General features: G+C 31.9%; 2 protein-coding genes and 1 non-coding gene across 4 annotated transcripts in view; 1 reads left to right on the plus strand and 2 right to left on the minus strand.

Moving 5' to 3' along the window:
* Positions 1-3,062: 3,062 nt before the first annotated feature.
* On the plus strand, positions 3,063-3,137 carry TRNAI-UAU (transfer RNA isoleucine (anticodon UAU)). The gene has a single exon. It is a non-coding gene; the product is annotated as a tRNA-Ile (tRNA).
* Positions 3,138-13,919: 10,782 nt separating this feature from the next.
* LOC114320630 (RING-H2 finger protein ATL2) lies at positions 13,920-14,919 on the minus strand. The gene is given in 2 exon segments (XM_028267697.2): positions 13,920-14,125; positions 14,127-14,919. Coding segments are annotated over 2 exon segments (720 nt in total). The 5' UTR covers positions 14,772-14,919; the 3' UTR covers positions 13,920-14,050.
* Positions 14,920-16,143: 1,224 nt separating this feature from the next.
* F2KP (fructose-2,6-bisphosphatase) overlaps positions 16,144-17,228 on the minus strand; it is a 29,391-nt gene continuing 28,306 nt past the window's right edge. For both annotated transcript variants that reach the window (XM_082903912.1, XM_082903913.1), the window contains exons 20-23: positions 16,901-16,969; positions 16,743-16,806; positions 16,574-16,639; positions 16,144-16,372 (exon numbers count right to left, since the gene is read on the minus strand). In XM_082903912.1, coding sequence (XP_082760038.1) covers positions 16,295-16,372; positions 16,574-16,639; positions 16,743-16,806; positions 16,901-16,969 — 277 coding nt within the window. In that variant the 3' untranslated portion in view covers positions 16,144-16,294. The remainder of the gene's footprint in view (positions 16,373-16,573; positions 16,640-16,742; positions 16,807-16,900; positions 16,970-17,228) is intronic.

The following is a 17,228-nucleotide window of genomic DNA, read 5'->3' on the forward strand; positions in this document are numbered from 1 at the left end:
GCCATTGAAGAAACTGTCATCTCTCATGGAGACGACAACATAGAGGAGAGAGAGAGAATGCCCCGTGTCTGCCATTGCTACGCACAACAACATATGCTCCATTGGCATCTTCCCCTGTATGGGCACAAAGTCTTCGTTGGTAGCTTTCCAGGTCTCCGGCGGTTTTGGAGTGGTGGGATGGTTCTTTTATAGCCCTGGCAGACTGGGTTTCGTGATGTTGGAACCATCGCCATTTCTGGGTAGAGCCATCTTGATCACCGTCGCTAGTGGCTCGCCGGTGTAGATGGGATTCCGGTGACGACACCGCTGTGAATGGAGTTGGAGAACAGGTAGTTTCCGGTCCTATATTGTTGGTAGCCTTGGTACAGAGTTTGAGATTTTTGTAGATGGGCGTGTGCCTCATGACCTGCCTCATGTGCGTGATTCAAAGGTCGATGCTGAGCTAATGTCAGCCGCGTTAAGGTAACAGACCATGTGTATTGTGCTTTAGCTTAAAAGGTGTAATCACTGTGCATGAACTGTCTCTTGGAGTTATATTGGAAAAATTACAACTGATGGAAATATCTGACCTCACCCAAGAATCAATAGCTCTGCATGAGATGGTTTCTGCCAGTGGTGGAGATCCAGGGGAGGGCATGGAGAAGATGTCAATGCTACTGAAGAAAATTAAGGAAATTTGGGTTTGTCCGGCGGGCGGCCAAGGCGAGATTGCCGCCCGCCGGTGGAACGAAAATACTAGGTTCTTAACCTAGCTCTGATACCATGTAAAAATAAATTGATAGAGAGAGAATAAATTGTATGTATTATTATTGATATTATTGATTGTTGTATTGTATGTACATTATACAAGAGATGTGGGTGGAGAGTGGAGTAGGTGTAGGTGTAGTGGAGTAGGCGGAGTAGGCGGAGTAGGTGGGTTTACATTAACACGAAGAATTTTTCTGGATGTTTTTATTCACCCCACATTTGATGGAACAAGTCTTGTATTTAATAGACCCGAACAGGTACATAAAGAAGTGAACAGATGATATTTGAAATGAACAGATGTCATTCAAAATTCAAACAATTTGCAACTGTTTCAATATATTTCAGCCCGTTGTACAGGAACAATTATATATCTTCCAAACAATTTGAAGAAGTAGCCAAAGGAGACTAAATTCTAAACTGTTGGAATATAAATATTATTAAACTATTAGACTAGATAATCAAATAAAGCCAATAGTATAATAGATTTAATAAAACCTGTTTGGAATACAAATATTAATCTATTTGACAAATTTTAGGAAACCACTTTAGGAACCCAAAAATTTGAATTTAGATTTAAATTAAATTCTCACAATAATTTCTTATTGAAAAAATTCAAAAGAATTTTATCGAAAAAATTCAAAAGAATTTTATATAAAAAATTAATGTTAGACCCGAAAACGACATCAACTTCCCATTCACTCATAAATAATTTTGACGTTCCGTCTTCACCGTATGACTTGCCACGTGGCAAGGAACACATCACCTCTTCGGACCCACCCCAAAAAGATGTTTGGGGCCCACTCAATTTTGGGTTCAAAAATATGCCTATATTAAACCATTTTTTTCCAACACCAACAACATAGTTTAATACAATTTTCATTCGAAAACGTCTACAGACACACCATTATCCACCCAAAAAATTTTGGGTGGGTGATTATGTGGTCAAGATTAATTTGTGTAATGCGGGGTTCATGTGAGGCTCATGTGTAGAATAAATTTAAATCATGAGATAAAAATACTAAATAATTTATGAGTTGACAAGGGTGGATTTGTAGTATTACTGTTTTCATTCTTTTGCTTCCTTTTGGTTTTATTTGCATATTGATTAACTCTCACATTTATTGGTTTAACAAGTTCCACTTTCCATCTCTTATAGTTTTATACCAATGTTAATAACGCATCAGGTAGTAAAATTTGGTACTCAAATTTTCATCACCATAACATTATTGTTATCTCATATTAAACAATGGTGTTAGCCTAACTGGCCTAAGCATTTGTCTTTCACTAACGCTGTGTTTGGTTGGAGAATTTGAGGAAGGATTTGGAAATAGAAAGGGAAAGGGAAAGGGAAAAGTTAGGTGAAATGTAAATAAAATATACCTACATTTCACTTAGTTTCACACACCTTTTCCATTTCCCTTTTCTAAATCGCTTTCCAAATCCCCCAACCAAACACAGCATAAAAGATTAAGGATTCAACTAGTGCCTCTTGTGCATCGATCTTCTCTCTCACTTTTGATGTAGGTAAAAATAAAAAGAAAGAAAGAAAAACAAACAGAAGAATATTTTCATAGCATCCATGGGAAGAGGGGGGTGTTAGAATGCATGACATGCTAAGCCTGATCAGTGAGTAATGAAAATTCCAATGTGAAAATGCTCCTTGTGGACCCCAGAACTTCATAAAAACAAGGGGAAATTTTAATTCAATGTATAATTTAAAAAATAATTATAAATCAGTGATAAATTTTATGAATATTAATAATTAAATTTTTTAATTTTTTCATCAATTTGTAATAATTTTATGGAAATACATCTGGGTAGTAATTTCCCCTAAAAACAATAGGAGTTACCTTTCAACACATCACAATCAAGGAATACTACAATTAATTAATTACATAACAGATAGCAAAAGTGACTACTTCTTTTTCTATTTCCTTTTTAATTTTGCATTTTTGGGGCATGAAGTGCACAATTATATTATTACGAATAATAAAGCCAAAGATGGATTGGTTGAATTCAGTGGGGAATGAATTGGACTGTTCTTGAGTGAGCCACATTATCTTCCTAATTTATTTATTTTTTTGCCTGGTTTGCATGGTGGAAACTTGGTACATATACTTAGATTTTCACCAAGAAACTCGATTACCATATTAGTTATTTTATTTTTTAAAATATTTTTTTGTATTTAGGAGGCCTTTTTTCTTTTACTTGTATTTTATTTTGATTCCAAATCATAAATTTCACATTATGGAGAACTCGTCATTTGTCCTCATAAAATTAATCTAAATAATTTCTTTCAGCAAAAACAAGCGTAAGGTCCCGTAGCTCAGCTTGGTTAGAGCGTTGGTCTTATGAGCCGAAGGTCGCGGGTTCGAGCCCCGCCGGGACCATATGTTCAGTTATGTTTTTGCAAGCAGGGTCATATTGGGTTAGCAACCTTCTTTTGATACTCAGCCACGGGTTGTTGGGTTTGATCAGCTACCTGATAATTTATTTATTTTTTTAAAATAAAACTTTTAATAATAGGGGACACAAAAAGAAACTTGAATGAAGTAGATAAACCAAAATGCAAATGTATGCAATCTCAACTCCACATATAGATTTAGCTCTAATATAAACTTCGAATGACGTTATAATTTTAGAAATCACAAATTATCAAAAAAAAAAATAATTTATAGTTATAATAATTTAGGGTGTAATCGAGTCTACGGAGAACTTCAGAACGTCTATGGTGAACATATTAATAAGTGTGTTAGTGTTATTGTTAGATGTCAAAATTTAGCTAGTTGTGGTTTGAATTTTTACTGCAACGAAAGTGTTAATGGTAATGATAGAAATAAATATTGATGTCAGATGTTACAAGATTTATTAATTGGAAAATGCTTTGTAGCACTAAAAAAAAGTCCCCCTAATCCCCCTAATTTCCTTTTTGAGAAACTGTTTTTTTTTTTTTTTCTGTCTTCTTTTTTTTTTTTTTTTTTTTACTAAAAAGGGAAATTGTGGGGATTCGGGGGACCCCATTCGGGGGACCAAGCACTGCCCTTATTAATTATGGCGATATCACTAATAGGTGAGAAATGGAGAGAGAAAGAGAGGAGAAATAGGGGAGGAGCACACTAAGAGCATCTCTAATGGTATTTGCTATAATATCATTGTTATTGCTATAGTTTAGCAATGAATAGTAGTAATTTGTCAAACTATAGTAATGGTGCTCCAATGGTACACATGCTATTTTGGTAAATCTCAACCAACTTTCTTTCCAAATTTGTAGGTGTTGTTTCGATATAAATTTTTTAGTGTTTTTTTTTTGTGACCTTTTTTTAACTGTTTGTAATTTTTTATATATATTTTTTCATTATACCCAACTAGACAATTATAAAAAATGAAAAAAAAAATAAATATTTTTTGTTCCACTGTGTTTATTTACTTTTTTTATGTTATTGTTCCACTGTGTTTATTTCTTTCATAAAAATTTTGGAACTAAATTTTGTTTATTTGGATGATGTGGCATGCCAAATTTGAGAGATGAAATGGCATTTGCCAAATTTGGCAACGGTTATAGCAGCCCATTGGAGTAACATTTTTGAGAACTCTTGTCAAATTTTGACAATGACAGCTCAAATAGCTTACCATTGGAGATGTTCTAATAGTGTAGTGAGGTGGGATCACTGCACTTTTTGTATTATTTATTTATTTTATCTATTATTTATATGTCCTTAACACATCTATTATGATTCTCTCTAACCTTGTTTGGCAAAGATTAAAATTTAATTTTTTAGATTAATATTTAATTTTTTAGGTTAAAATTTACAAAAACACAAAATAGGCTAAAATTGTCAATAAGATAAAATGTTACATCAAACTCATAATCATTTTACTTTTTCTCTTACAAGCATCACATCTAATTACAAAAAAAAATCAAACCATCTTTTCAAACACAAAAATTTTATTTAACCTACTAAAATAGTCAAAAACTAAAATAACCTACTAAAATAACCAACTTCCCAAACAAGGCCTAAATTAACAAACTCTTAATACACATTTTTAGATCTTACTTTTATAAATTTTTGTCATATAACACACTTAAAAACACAAAGTTCTCTATTGGAGATAGGGATTTGAAAAAAGAAAAGAAAAAAGTAGATAAAAAGTAAATAAAATATACTTACATTTTACTTAGTTTCACACATTTTTTTTCTTTTTTCTTTTAAAATTTCTTCCTAAATCTCCCAACTAAACACAAGGTAAAAAAAACTTTAACAAATGTAAGCCTAATATTAGAATTGTAATATGTATTTTTCACATCATCTTTTTAATCGACATTTGTTTGTTATGGGGAAGAAACGTGCACAACTCAAATATGTCTTGTAATTGACAGTGTTTTAAAGTATACTATTGTAGATGTTGATCCCATGTAATGAAATGTTTTTAAGGGTAACAACAAAGAAAATTGCTTCACTTTTCTTTTCTTTCTCCATTACGTGTTGTGTTTTCTTGATACTGATTAATATGCTTATAAATTTTATTTTATTTTTATTTTATTATTTTGGGAGTCTATGTACAATACACATTGTGTACAATAATCTATAAGACTTTTAAGAATCAAATTTTTTGATCTTAAAAGTTAAAATTTGATTACAAAAAATATTTGGAGATCAATTCCTATCATCGCTAAAAAATCGTCTTGAAAAGTATAAAAATAAAAAATAAAAAAAAAACTTTTGGCAATAATTTTGAAAATATCATTAATAAACACAACAATTTGGTGCCAAAAGGTTTACTTTTTCAAACAAAAAAAAATCGTCAAAAATGATAGTAATTCATTAACCAAACGTTTAATTTTGTCGCTAAAAAATACAATAATAACATTTTTGGCAAATAAAATATTTTGTCATTAAATTTATCTTGAAAACCTTTATTTGTTGTGGTACAAGTATGTTTGGCGTAATTTTTACTTCATAAATTGAAAAAAAAAAATTCATTATTTAAAGCTGAGAGGGAAAAATACTTTTATTTTAACTTATACTTTCTTACTATCAATTTTCAGCTTAAAAAATACTGCTCCAAATAGATCTTTTCTTTCTTTCCTTCTTTTTTTTTTTTTTTTTTTTTTTTGCCATTTCTTGTATGCACATGGTACTTTAATTAAATTGCATTTTACACATTTAAAAGAAACAAAACAAATAGCAAATTTAAAACGTGGGCATGACTATTTTTAGATTGCTTTTGTGGATTTCGGTCTCCTTCCACAACCCAAAGGACTAACTTTGCTAACATTAATTTGTTATGTATATATCTATATGTTTTGTGGGCTTTACCAGACTTTATGTGCATATTTCATATATTGATCAGTCACTTCATGGACAATAATTGAAAACTTAAAAATTTAACCAATTAAAGCAGTCCAAACTCAACTTACATTAGATTGTTACCATGTTGTAAATTAGACTTGATTTCAAAGAATTAGCTTCTTAGGCTTCATTTGGGAACAAGCTAATTTAATAACTTTTTGGCTATTTGGCTAAAATATGAACTAAAAAAAACTAGTATGTTTGGGATGATTTTTTTAGCTTTTTATGAAAAGATGTGTAAAAAGTAGAGAGAAAAGAGAATCTTTGACTTTTTGGTATGAATTGTTGGTTTTTTGACTAATTTAATAACTTTTTGACTAAAAGGAAAGATTTCCAAACGAGGCCTGAGTCTAAAATTTTTATATACACATGATACATGTATAGAGTAGTTTCGGTATTTTACTAAGTAAGCTTGTAAAGTATTCATATTTGTAGATGTAGAGTTGTGAATTCGTTAAAAATACTTTGTTAAATGCCCAAGCCATGGTTGACCAATCCCTTAGGCGACTTAGGTTAAGGCTTTCAACTTTCCAAAAATTTGAAATTTGCACTATGTTTGGTATTTGGAGAAGAAAAATCAAGTAAAAAAAAAAGAAAGAAGTGAGCCTAGTTTAAGGGCCCAACAAAATAAAAAACAACACGTCAATAGGATCAATAAATAAACAAATCCTTGACCTTTTAAAAAAAAAAATAATAATCCAAATTGTCAACGAAATAAAAATCTCATTATCCATGAGTTTTAAAAATAAAGACAAAAGAAAACACTTCTTGTTCAAACGCTCAATAAAAATTTTCTTATTTATAAGGTCAAAAAAATTAAAAAGCTTATTGAATAAGAGTTCTCAAATCTTTCAACTAGATACAGTATTAGATATAATATTTTATCTCAGCCTAGGTTTAGAAAAAATATTTTTAAATTAGTGATAAACTTTACAAATATTAAAAAGTGAAATCATAAAGTTTTTCATAAATATGCAATTGAATTTTAAAATTCTACTGACATGGAATTTCCCCTTTTCTTTATCCTCTTTTAAGTTCTTCTCATCCACTGGGGAAAAACAATGAAATGCTATATATAAATAATTTTTTACCAAATTTTATTTTCATGTATAATTGTTAATGTCTAGATCCTGCTATCTTTGTGTCTATTGGTAAAAATTCATTTATGTACATTCCTTTTCAAATATTTTTGGTATATTATTGGAAGAGAGATAAGTTTTACTTGTAACAAAATTTGGACTTTTAACCTCCTATATATAGATGCACGAGTTCTGACTAATCAAATCAATTCACTTGCAAAATCTTATATATGAAAAGAGAAAAAGTTGATTATTAAAAAATTGAAAGATAAATTCTTTTTAACATTTATTTTTAATTACATAATACTTCTTTTAATTTTATTTTAATTTTTAATTTTTTAATTATCGAGTTTTAACTCCAAAACAAGACCAATACCAGTCATGTGGAGAGTTTGCGGTTGGCTTTAATACAGAAATAGTAACAAATGCTCACACCTAACTTTAAGTGATGTAAAGCAAAGCTCTACATGTGAGAGCATATCTACTAGTATTGGAAGCCCATACTTTCTATATCACTTCCATCTCCTTTCTATTTCTCAACCCCAAACTGCACCACCATCACCGCCGTCACTGCTTATGCACAAAACCCCCACCAAAAACCTTCCCAACCCCCATGTCTTCCCAAGTAATCTTCCAACCCCTTCATAATTTTCACTCCACAGACTTCAACTACAGCCTCCAATCCCACAACCTAGGTCTCCTTCTCGTTGTCATCGTCTTCGCCGTCATCCTCCTCATCACCTGCTTATACTTCTACTACCATTTTGTCTGTCGCTACGGCCATCTTTTACTTCCAATCACCACCAACAACAACAACAACGACGACTTCAGCTCTGTGCCGCCACCACATGTACCGGCTGAGTTGCTTGGGCTCGACTCCACCACCATCGACAAGTTGCACACTTTTGTGCACCGGTCAATGCCCTCTTCCAACAAGGAAGAAGAAACTGAGTGCTCGATATGTTTGGGATTGTTTGAAGATGAAGATATTATTAAGGTGTTGCCTAAATGTCAGCATGCTTATCATACTCACTGTGTTGATAAATGGCTTAGGACTCGGTCGAGTTGTCCTCTCTGCAGAGCGACTCTCCAAGTAGTTCAATCTCCAAATGAATTTTGCAGTGATTCAATTGCAGAATAAGATAGTGAGAAGAAGAAGAAGAAGAAACCAAAAGAAGAGTCGATCAACGTTTTTCTTTCAATTACTTGGTTTTGTTTGTTTGGAAAGCATACATAATATAGAGTGCAATGGCCCCTCTTTTTCCAAGGATGTGGTGGCGAGGCGAGCAATTCTCTGTGTTGAAAATTTTATTTCTCTGTCTTCATTGTATTTGAAGTTAATACGATGCGAAGAGAATCTCAAAATCTAAAAAATTTATGATAAATATATTGAGATATTACGATAAGGAGACAAGTGATTTTCAAGACAGGTGTAATCTCATTTTTGCATACAGAAAAATTATTCAAAGTGATGAGATTATTTTGTGGAAATCATGAATTGTAAGGTCACTTCATTTTTTATGAAAATTTTATGAGTCCAGTCATGTACATTGCAACCTATGCTAATTAACAACTATATAAATTTTGAAAAAAAAAAAAAACATTTGTTTCTACGTCACTAATACTTCACCTGAGAGTATTTAGCTCTTCAAATTCCCAGAAAACAAATGTAATTTTTGTGCTTTTTGGTGACCTTTTTGATCTTCAAAATCTTCTAGATAGTGGGCCTTCTCTTCTTCTTCAGCCACACCCATTGGGCAGTCATACACATACTAGAGAGCTATCGATGGTCAACTCTTCTCATGCCATGAGCTTGGAAATTCTATTTAACCAATAAAATAGTTATATTAACTTATCATTATTTCAAATTAAGAAAAAGTCATTACACTCATTAAGTTTTTCACGATTGTTAGATGATATAATGTTGTAATGAAAAAGATCTCAATCTGTAAAGTTGCTATTAATTTGAGGGAATGTGAAATCACTAGAATTTTTAAATAAAATTTGCTTCTAAAGTGATATCACAGTAACATATTTATAAATTATACTCAAAATGATGAGTTTTATGTTTTAAATGAAGGAATCACAACAAACTATAATCTTCTGCATAATTATTCTATTTATGTATCACTGCCCTTAATTTAAAAGATTATCATTAAGTTTAGTCAGCCGTGATGAGTCGTGCATAAGTTGGGTCAAGTTTGAATAACAACAATAATAATAACATGAGTTTACAATCCTAAAATAAGGCTTGGTTTGGCATAACCTAAAAAAGTCAAAAAGTCAAAAAGTCACTATCCTATTTAAATCACATCATCTTATTTAAGTCATATCACCTCTCTACCACATCACTTCAAACCCAACCCATATTTCATAAAAAGTCAAAAAGTACACGTATTTAGTTTATCCCAAACAACCCCTTAAATCTCGAAGCCCAAAACAGACCAACATGAAATTACATGAAAGGAAACTACTAATAAATCTTAATTGTCAGACTTAATTTTCATTAAATCTTATTAAAAATAAGACTTAATAAAATTATTGTTAAAAATAATTTTTTATGACAATTTTTTACATGTCGCTAAAAATTTATAATTAGCAACTTTTTTTTATCATGATTTTTGTAAATTATCGCTAAAACTTATAATTAGTGACGTTTTTCTGTAATAAATTTTTCAAATTGTCGCTGAAAGTTAAAAATTAGTAAAACTTTTTGAGTAAATTACACTTTGCCCCCCCTAAAGTTTCATCTATTTCCCACTTTGGTCCTTTAAGTTTAATTTTTCTCACTTTAGCCTTTCATGTTTGCAATCCTTCCCACTTTGGCCCATTAAGTTTAATTTTTTTCACTTTGTCCCTTTATGTTTGCAATTCATCCCACTTTGGCCCTTTAAGTTTAATTTTTTTCACTTTGTCCCTTCATGTTTGCAATTCATCCCACTTTGGCCCTTTATATTTGCAATCCTTTCCACTTTATTCCTAGACTAACTTCTATCTAAAAAACTAACAGAACCTATCACATCACTAACACATCAACTCCATGTGTGATGTAAAAAATTCACTAAAGACGCAAAAAATAAAAAATAAAAAACAAAAAAATTAGAATTTTTTTTAGTCTTTAGGGAACTTTTTTTTTTCAAATTTATTCATAAATATTATTACATTATAGATGCATCTAGATTGATGCAGCTAAAAAAATAAAAACAAATTTAACTAAAAAAAAAAAGTTTACTAAAAACAAAAAAAAAATGAAAATATATTGATTCAAACACTTGTATTGTCAATTCTGAAATGAAAAATTTACTATCTTTTTCTTCGTTTTTGGTGAATTTTTTTTCTTTTTTTATCTACATCTAATCTAGATGCATCTATAATATAATAATATTTTTGAATAAATTTGAAAAAAAAAATCACCAAAGACTAAAAAAAAAAAATCAATTTTTTTTATTTTTATTTTTTATTTTTTGCATCTTTAGTGAATTTTTTCATCATATATAGAGCTGATGTATTAGTGATGTGACAAATTATGTTACTTTTTTTGGATGAAAGTTAGTTTAGGAGTAAAGTGGAAAGAATTACAAACATGAAGAACCAAAGTGAAAAAAATCAAACTTAAAGGGTCAAGGTGAAAAAGATTGCAAACATAAAGGATCAAAGTGTGAAAGATTGTAAACATAAAGGGCCAAAGTGAGAAAAATCAAATTTAAAGGGCCAAAGTGGGAAATAGATGAAACTTTAAGGGGGCAAAGTGTAATTTACCCAATTCTTTTTTGTGATGATTTTTTTAAATCATTGTTAAAACTTATAATTAGTGATAATTTTTTGTGACAAAATTTTTAAATTGTCGCTAAAAATTAACAATCAGTAATATATTTTAATAATAATTAATAAAAAATATTATTAATTATTATATAACCTATTGAACAATAAATTCACATATAGACTTATACGTAAGTCTCCCTCGTCTAAATTTTACAAATTAGATTTGGGACAACAGTTGAACCCAGCAAAATTGAATTTTATTTTGGGTGATGCCCCATTAAAGTTCACTAAAAGCACGCCTTTAAGAGATAGATTGAATGGTAATTTGAATCCTCTAAAACCCACCTTATTAAAAAAAAAGTGTTGCTATTAACATTTCATTAATTATTTTGAATTCTTAATTTTTTTAGACCCCCATTTATAAATTATAAAACTCTTAAAAATTCTTTTCTTCCCCTAAATAATATCAAAATTATCCTTATAAAAATATTTCACTTATTCAAATGCACACCACCATACACAAAAAAACCTCTCTTCCAAAACCCTAACAAAATCCACGACAATGGAACCTCTCAAAACTAGTGGAAAAAATGTGATTCAGAAATTTTTTCTCTACTTCATTACAAAGTTTGTCAATTTGTTTGGATTTTTTTTTTTTTTCCTATTACCTCTTTTTACACACAACACAATCCGCTTTCATGCTTCTCTAGTTGATTTTCTGTCATTCATTCATGGCCTCACTGTACTTGTATGCTCTCTATGTGAGCAAAACTGGGTAGGATTTCACCCCTTGGTCGACCACCCAAGAGTGGTCTGATCTCCTTTGTTTGCTTGCTTCTATTGCTGCTTTGGTTATCTGTTCCCGAACAAATAATAAATGTTCGATTACCTATTCTTGAACAAATAAACAATATTCGGACTTATGTTCCCAAATTTCAATCATATATTCGAGAATTCAGTCCCGCAAAAATGACAAACAATTTTTATTATTTTTGTATTTTTTTTTTCAAAAAATTTACTCTTACAAGACCAATCTCCTCTAAGCTAAGAACACTATCAAAACTATGAACATCTTCTAAGTTTTTATTGTTGTACTCCTCTCGTCTCATAGAATTGTGGTTGTCGAAAAAATTTTCACTCATTGTCATTGTTGGATAAATGTATTTAATCAAATAGTTGTCATCGCTGCCGTCGAAATATTGCCGTCAAAAAGTTTTGAAGGTTTTGAAGGTGAGATTTGAAAAAGATAGATGGGCGGTGATGGAAGTAAGTGCTCTCATAAATCCTAACTCATGATGTAATGGATATGTGAGTTTAATTGTGACATAGGATATCTTAAAATTATTGATGTCTTTTTTAATAATTCACTTGAAGTTATTATTATAATTAAAAAAAAGTTAAAAAATAATAGTCCAAAACAATTAATGAAGTGCTAATAGTAGCATTTTAAAAAAAACTAAACACTCCGAATGAATTATTAAATAATTTATATCATAAAATATAATATTATATAAAATATTTAATAATTTCTTTCGTATTCCTAACGTTACGCATATATTAATGATGAGCCTGTACTCCCGAACCATGTGATGGTTCTATTCAATGACTACTCTGTCAGATTTTGCATCTCCATTTGTTTCAACTTTTTCAACTACTTTTGACTAATTAAGAGGGGAAAAAAAAGTTTTTAGTTCAGTTAAAAAGCTGATAATGTAAAAAAATTAAGCATGCACTCAACATTTATTTTTTTTTTTTTTTTATTTTTTGTATAATCAGACGTCTAGTATTAAATCTGAGATTTGGAGGAAGCATGCTCTCAGGTTCCAAGTTGTATCTGTTAGGTCAACTTTGCAATCAAATTTTACATTAACGAAAAAAAGAATATGGCATTTATTAAGGGATTGTTTGGGGTGTACTTTTTGATTTTTTTAATTAAAAAATTGAGGAAAAATTATAATTGTTTGAGATAATTAATTTACTTTTTATAAAAAAATGTGTATTAAAAAATTATATAAATTAGTATATAGGAGAAGATTGAGATGAAATAGTACGGTGGGATAATTCAGGACCGCGTGTGTAGAGTGTGCCTAGGATATGATTCCCTGCTTTTTGGGCATTAAATTGGAGATATTGTTCGACCTGTGAGGGCCCACCACGGATCCCATTTTGCTAATCAAAGCCGTTCAATATGTAGAAATCCTCGAGTACTATGTGCTTGTAAAAAATCACGTTGATCAGATATTGATAGCTATCTGATCGAATTAGTTTTTTTTTAACCGTTAACTATTCCACCATCCATTTTATAAATTTTAATTGATTGGATCATATACTTACCAATATCCGATCAATGTGATTTTTTATAAACATATAGTATTTGACGAGTTCTACACATTGAACGGTTCACATTATTAAAATGGAACCCATAATAGACCCCTACGGACCAAACAGCACCGTATTATTTATACACCTAAAACCGTGCAATTTTTTCAAAAAGTCACCTCGGCCTGTTGCACTCTGAAATATTGTTATGTGTTAAGTTAATTTTTCAATATTTTTTTTGGTGAATAGTGATAACTTTTTAATTTTTTTTTTTTTTTTTGTAACTTTTTGTTTTTTTTTCAAAGATTCCAAACCTGGCCTAAATGTAGCAATTTTTTCAGCAATAATTTTTTTTTATTTAAAAAAAAAGTGAAACAAAAACAAAAAACTACTAAAAAAAAGTCATTACAAAACTAGTGTTAGGATTCAAATACAGCACGGCTCATTACTAAACTATTCACGGTTATACATGTAAACATCTTATTGATATGAAGAGCTGGTGATTTCCGTGTGTATCTTTTTTCATTCAAATATATCAATAATGGGAAAGAAATCACTAAATTACTACACCTGTCACTGCGAAACCCAAGTACATTAGTATTACACTATGGACCTGTACACTAAAAGTAGTTATATGAGATCTGAGGTATAAACTCTGACAATCTATTCAATGAAGCATGTATGTATGAAGCATGTTTAAACTCTCTCTCTCTCTTCTCTCTCTGATCCATTAACATTGGAAGATGGATGAACCCAAGTTTCAGATCTATTCCTGTCCTAAGCTATTCTCTTTCAGTTGAGCCACCCAGCGATGCTGCTTAGGATGACAACGAAGAAGACGACAATCACTCCACTCTCACTCTCGTCATCAATTCGAGACCTCAACCAAAATTTCCAATTCAGAGCCCTCAGTAGTGATCACATTCACATCGTTCAATATCCAATTAGTGTCTGCAACCTTTTCCTCGCACGCTATTGCTACCGCTGCTCGACAAATCGGACAACTCGAGTGGGAATGCAACCACATGTCAATGCACTCGACATGAAACGCATGGCCACATCCCGGTAGCTTCCTACCCACGTCCTCCTCTTCAAACGCGCAAAGACAAATAACGCATTCCGACCAGCCACCACGGTCACGGTCATGATCAGATGATTCGTGCACGAACAGAGGTATCGAAGCAATGACCGAAGCCTCCAGGCCCTTGGTTGGAGAAATGGTTTCGAACGTTAACGTATTGAAATGGTGGAAACGAGCTGAACCCAAGACGTGAGAGACGGAGACCGAAGTCCTACTCCTATGACGAGCGTGGGCTAGAAACCATTTGGCGTAAATGTGGAGTATCAGAACAAAGAGAATTACCAGGAGTAAGGATATGATGGCGGCCAGCATGATGTTGTTGTTGTATGAGAATATGCTCCGAATGAGATTGCTCACCGGGTTCGAGGAGCTCTGCTTGGGTGAGTCCGGTGGGCTCAGCATTCTTGTTACATTAAAGAAACTAGTGAACATAAGAGACTAGTGTGGAGGATTTGTAGAAAACTTTGGGATCTCTGAACCTTTTCATGGGACTACGTTACGTGAATATAAAGTCGTTGACGACGGATTAAATTACGCGCATTGTGCCCTGGATTCTTCTACATTGCTTGTGCTTGATGTTACCTAAACAAAACCTCCCCCTTTCTCTCTTTCTCTCTCCTATGGGGCTTTGAGGTCAAAAGGGAATCCCTTCTTCCAAGGAGTAAGTAGGAGAGATAGAGAAAAGGGGTTGAAATGGAGGTCTCGTGAAGCATACGGCAGCAATAGGTGAATGTGCATATTTTAATGGCAGAAGGAATGGGTTTATTGTATTAATGTGGCCTTATTTTACAGGGTGATGAAGAAGATCCCAATACGAAATATATATATATATATATATATGTGTGTGTGTGTGTGTGGAGAAACATGTACAGAGGTAAATAATTGGGGGTTGTCGGGTAGGGTCCCAGATCAGGATTATTATCTTCAGGGGTCCCATGTGAAATAGACTGAGAGGGTCTTTTGACTTTACAATCACTACCCCACCATCACCAATCAGTAATAATAATAATACTATACTAGTCTAATGGGTACTATACTATTGGTTAGGTCACTTCATTTCCAGTTTTCCTGCATGAATTGGGCAAAGGGATCAACTTTGGGGTGGGTAGGCTCGTGACCCTCTCTCTGCCTCTTTCCCAAAAATTTCCCATTTTAATCACAGAAGCGCTGTCAGACTTCAGTGTACATAATCAGACACAACTACCTCACATGAAATGATTTACTGGGATCGAATTTTGCGCACATAGAAGAATTAATTCTTAAAATGGGTCCAAGGCCTAGATTGTGATCACTGAGTGCCATACCTAATGAGTTCCTTCTAAACAGCATGAATAATTGGAAAATATATGATCTGGGTTATGAGGTTAGAATTTCACAATGTAGGGAAATAATGAATATATATATATATATATAAACTAATCCAATACGCCTGAAGCATCCCAAAACTGATAGAATGTACCTTGACAAGTCCTAATTTTATCCCTGTTTGTGGTTAATGTGTGTTTAAGATAGAACTACTCATCCTGCACGATAATTTCTGCAGAACAGCCAAATCACCTTTTCTTGTTCTTCTTTAGCTTTACCTTATGTTAGTTTGGGTTTCTGATAAAACATAGCTTAATCATTTAATAATTTCGTGAGGTGAAAGTGAACAATAACTGAGAAACTAACGGTTCATTAGGTATTTCACATAAATGTGACCATGACACCAAAATTTTGAATGGCATCAGATGCATGCTTCCCCCAAAGAAAAGAAACAAAAATGAAGAAAGAGAAACAATTTATGCACGGGAAGATGATGGTATTTTGACGGCAGATTAACAATTGATTGATAATTATTGTACTTACAAGTTACACATGCCTGTCATTGTTACACCTTGTTATTGAAGTTGTATAAAAACAAAGGAGAATTGTCTTGTCAATTTGAGCTTGTAACTTACAGTCCTAAAGAAAGTTCAATCCATGAGTTTATATCTTTTCTCTTGGACACCAGTAACCCCCATTTGTATCTCTATAATTGTGTGAAGTGGAATCTGAAAATTGCACCACTAATTTAGTAAGAATTAATATACTTAATTGCCCAATCAACAACTCAAAATCCAAATCCCAAGCAATTTGCTCAATCGTGTAATTGGAAATGGAACTAAAATATCCTCATGAAAGTGTGGAGAAAAATGCAGCTAAATAATAGATATTCAAGAAAATTCTTTAGTTCTCTAATATTCAAGAGTTACCTCAATATGTGGAACTTCTTTCAAAGGCCTATCAGCAAAATAAGAATATAATGCTCTCAATACCGCCTACAATAATAACAAAAAAATGAAAGGAAACAACAAAATTAGTTCACATATTCTGACCTCATGTCCTAATAAAAAAGAGAAGCAACGTGACATTATGTATGACCTGGTGAGATATCACCACAACAGGGGCACGCTGTCGTTCAAGCTCAATGATAACAGGCTCTAGCCTACAATTAGTAATACAGTTAATTTTACTGGAATAGTTAGAAACAAATTGATACCTTAAAAGGAATTATTATTTATTTAAAACTAAGACTTCACCTTTGGATTACATCCAGATAAGATTCTCCACGAGGATATCGATACCTCAACTTGTCCTTCTTACGTGACCTGAAATAAATTTCACAACATTATGCTATGAAATAAAAACAGAAAGCAGGTACAAATATACACATTTTAAAAAAAATTCCCAAGACCACTCTTTTCCGTGTAGGGGGAGGACTGAAGAATATATTTGGTGCACTAATAATTAATATATTTCATGCACAGTTCAAGTTTCTGCTAAATTTTTCCAAGAAGGAACTTTGTTCCGTACTCCAGCAATCTAGATTATAATACTGAGCAAGGATATGGATTGCACATAATTCAA

The sequence above is a fragment of the Camellia sinensis genome, chromosome 14 (assembly GCF_055761805.1).
Source record: "Camellia sinensis isolate YWXY chromosome 14, ASM5576180v1, whole genome shotgun sequence".
Classification (NCBI taxonomy): Eukaryota; Viridiplantae; Streptophyta; class Magnoliopsida; order Ericales; family Theaceae; genus Camellia; species Camellia sinensis.